Source organism: Cyrtonyx montezumae, unplaced genomic scaffold (assembly GCF_038088225.1).
Source record: "Cyrtonyx montezumae isolate F1298 unplaced genomic scaffold, pur_monq_1.0 scaffold_44, whole genome shotgun sequence".
In the NCBI taxonomy this organism is placed as follows: Eukaryota; Metazoa; Chordata; class Aves; order Galliformes; family Odontophoridae; genus Cyrtonyx; species Cyrtonyx montezumae.
The window spans coordinates 97,993-101,775 of record NW_027072050.1 but is presented as its reverse complement, the minus strand read 5'-3'; the positions used below and the strand labels follow the sequence as shown (position 1 = coordinate 101,775).

At 62.7% G+C, this 3,783-nt stretch overlaps 1 protein-coding gene across 1 annotated transcript; it reads right to left on the bottom strand.

The window, feature by feature from the left end:
- On the bottom strand, nt 1-1,704 carry LOC136055552 (granzyme G-like). Its single transcript, XM_065747351.1, has 5 exons — nt 1,625-1,704; nt 1,380-1,527; nt 831-972; nt 504-737; nt 1-296 (listed from the first exon to the last, which is right to left on the bottom strand). Exons 1-5 carry the CDS (start codon nt 1,686-1,688, stop codon nt 162-164), a joined length of 723 nt encoding a protein of 240 aa, XP_065603423.1. The 5' UTR covers nt 1,689-1,704; the 3' UTR covers nt 1-161.
- Between the last annotated feature and the right edge of the window lie 2,079 nt (nt 1,705-3,783).

Sequence of the window (3,783 nt, the reverse complement as noted above, 5' to 3'; positions counted from 1 at the left end):
GGAGCTGCGCCCATCTCCTATGGGCGCGCAGCCCACCCTGCAAACGGAGCCCTGCACCGACCCCCCCCCCAGGGCGGGGGGTTCCGGGGGCCGGGAGGAGGAGGACTTCCCCGGGGGGGCAGCGGAGCTCCGGGCCCGGGGTGAGGGCGCTCAGCGCGGCTTCAGGACCTCATGACGTGGTTGATCCAGGGGATGTAGGGGGTGATGTGCGTGTAGAAGGCGATGCGCTGCCGGTAGGGGTACGAGTAGATCCCGAAGGCTCTGTTGTTGCACACGAGGGGACTCCCGGTGTAGCCCTGAAATAAAAGGGGGGGGGGGGGGAGTGTGGAATGGCTGCGGGTCGGGGGAACGGAGCTTTGTGGGGGCAGAACCCCCTCTGGGAGCAGCGCTGCAGCTCAGGGCATCGCTCCGACCCTTCAGTGACACAGAACGCACCCAGCCCGGCTGTGACATTGGGGTCCGCCCCCCCCAGCGGGTCCCAGCCCGGATCCCACCGCACCGACCTCATCAGGAACCCCATCGCTGCCGCTGGTGGCACAGATGACGTTGTCGGCGAGGCCGGGGTAGATGGCGAGGCAGTCCCGCTGTTTGCTGACCGTGACTTTGGCCTCGTGGAAGGGGGCACTGTGGGCTCCGTGCCCCCACCCGGCGATGCTGCACACGGCCCCTCCTTGAACCCTCATTTTTGGGAACGAGATGGTCCTCACGTGGTCGTTGGTGGTGGCGTTGCCCTTCAGCTGTGTGGCAGAAAACACAGAGAGGTGTTTTGCCTTTAGGTGCGGTGCTGCCGAGGCTGTCCTCCCCCCTTCCACCTCCGCAGCCCACGGTACCTCCAGCAGGAGGATGTCGTGCCCCCCCTCGCGCCTCCGGTACTGCGGGTGGCAGTGGTACTTCTGCACCTGGAGCTGCTGCCAGCTCTCCTCTTCCCTCTGGATGTCTCGGGCTCCGAGGATGACGGTCAGAGGGCTGTGGCTGTGAGCACAGAGGCTGTCATTAGCTGAGCAATTAGCACGGGGATGGCCTGGGGACGCGGATTGGGTTTGGTGGAAGCTGATGGGAGCGTGGAGCCCTACGCTGAGCTGACCCACAGCGGATTGCTGGGCTTGGTGTGGGTTATCTGCCTCTGGAGCTCCAGATGAGCTCATGGGGTCCCCCTGCAACCCTGGGGGAGAGGGGGACGCTGTGGGGTTGGGGCAGCCCCTTTCCATCGGCATGTGGACACTTGGGCTCTGCCACTTTCTCCTGCAGCCCGCCCCATACGCAGACCCCACGGCCTCACAGCCACCCCACAGCTCCGCTCTCTGCCTGCTTGGCCATGCATAGCCCTCCCCCCCCCCCATCCGGGGGACATCACCTGGGTTGGGTGTCCCAGAACTCACCTGTAGCACTGTGCAGCCGTCATCACCCACCCGGGGGCCACCAGGAAGCCCCCACAGAATCCACCATCCTTGCCCCGCAGATAGGCCATGTAGGGCCTGGATTGAGCCACCCCCCGGCCCCCTTGCTCCAGCCGGCTCCAGGAGTGACCTGTAAGGATGGAGGGGTGGATGGGGACGTGGGGATGGGGATGTGGAACACAGACCCCCCCCCAGCCCTCAGCCCACCCCACAGCCGCTCCACCCACCAGCCGTGCCCAGAGGCCACGCCAGCAGCAGGACAGCAAGCAGGAGCCTCTGTGGGTGCTGCATGGCCTCGAGGACGCCCCAGGGGTGAGGCTGCGAGTGGGGTCTCTTCCTGCTCTCAGGAAGGATTTATACCCCGAGACGAGACTCCAGGAAACCACAGAGGTCGCACTTCATCTGATTAATCTCACTGCAAAGTGCGTACCTCAGCAATCCGAGAGGGGAATTCAGGCAGCTCTGGGCAATGGCCCACCTCCATTTGGGGCGGATTTGGGGTTCCTGGAGCCCTCCTGGACCCAAAGGCAGCGTTATCCCATCACCTCCGAGCTGCAGGCTGTAGGGAGCGGTGCCCACCCCACCTCCCTGCCCTCCTCTGCAGCTTGTGTTGTTGTTTTTGCAACCCTTTGCATCTCTTGATGTTATCACGAGCCTTGCAAAACCAAACGCTCTTTTACGTGATGTACGAGCTCCAAGAAGGCCACGAGGACCCTCCTACCGCTTCTCGGCAGATGCTGAGCAGGAGCATCCCCAGAGCATCACGTTGGTTATGGCCGCCTGAGGGCCAGGAGCTGCTCAGCAACACCACTGCTGGCAGCACGAGGTCCCGGCCCCTCATGGCTGTTGGGTGCTCCGGAGGCTTTTGGATAATGCCCATAATAAAACGCTTTGAGTTTTGCTTGGCACTGACGTGGTCAGGAGGTTGGGCTTGGTGACCCCCCCAGCTGAATGACCCCGCTCTGCTCTACCGGGCTCTGCTGGACTCCACTCCACTCCATTCTGCTCTACCACGCGCGACCCCACTGAGCTTGGCACTACTGGACTCCACTCAACAGGACCCTTCCTGACCCCAGATGTGATTGTTCCCCATCACACATGGGCTCGCTGCCCCTCCCCCAGCCGCAGTGCGATGCCGTGGGAGGATGCTGCCCGGAGCCGGGGCTGACTGTGGGGAGGAGGGACGTGGGTTTGGGACACTGCCCATCCGCTGGCCCCATGGGAGGGGTTGTGCCCCAAATTGGCAGTTCCTTCCTTCGGCGATGACAAAATGGGTCTGATGCTGACTGCTGGGAAATGTGCCTTCCATCCTGCCCCCGGAGCCCTTCTTGACAGAAAAGCTGTCATTCTCGTGCAAAGAGCACCAAGGAAAACCCTGACGTGACAAAGCGACAGAGATTTGTTTCATACCCCACAGATAAGCAGTTGCAGCAGTTGCAGCCTTTTTACTTGCAGATTTACTGGCTGATAGTAGCTGTTAGCAGAAGCCCGGAGCTTGGATCCCTCTCGGGTTCCCCACGGTGCCGTGGTGACACCATCTCCCCCAGGCAGGGGCATCCTCCTCCCTTCGGCAGCTGAGGCTGAGTGGAAGCCGAGGACGAGCTGAGAGCAGGGCAGGCATCCTGTCCCCCCGAACTGTTCACAGTTTCTGCGTGTTCAAAATTTCCCGCTGGGTTTCCCCTCCGCAAACCCCCACGTTCTCCCCTGGAGCTTGCGTCAGCTTTGGCATCCGCCGCAGGGAGCGCTGCTCCGCGCTGTGGCCGCTCCTGCCCTCAGTCCCCGGCTCTGTGTCCTTTCGGTGCAACGCTTTCAGAGCCCGTGTCCGCGACTCAGGGACCGCGGAGGGATGGACGCGCGGGGGCTGCTGGTGTCCTGGAGGTGATGGATGGGTGTGCCCAGCTCACAGAATCACTGAGCTTGGAAAAGATGTCCGAGACCACAGAAGTCCATCCATCAGCCCCTCCCCACGCACTGCTAGAATCGTAGAGTCCTTAAGGGTGGAAAACACCTCTCAGATCCACAGACCGTCCCCAGCCCACCCCCCCCCCCCCGTGCCCACTGACCACGTCCCCAAGTGCCGCATCCCCATAGTTCTCAGACACCTCTGGGGACGGTGACCCCCCCACCTCCCTGGCAGCCCGTGAGCCTGCACCTCCCCTGGAACAGTGCGCAGCCATCGCCCCTCATCCCATCGCTGTTACCTGGGAGAAGAGGTGGGTCCTTCTGTGGACACCCTCCAGAACCTGAATGTCTTTGCCATTGCCATCCCACCACGGACAGGAGAAGCTCAGCCCGCAGCTGACCCAGCCCTCCCTTCTTCCCGGGACGAGGGATAAGAAAGAAGAAGGCAGAAATGCTTGGGAGTGCAGCTCAGAATTTACTGGGG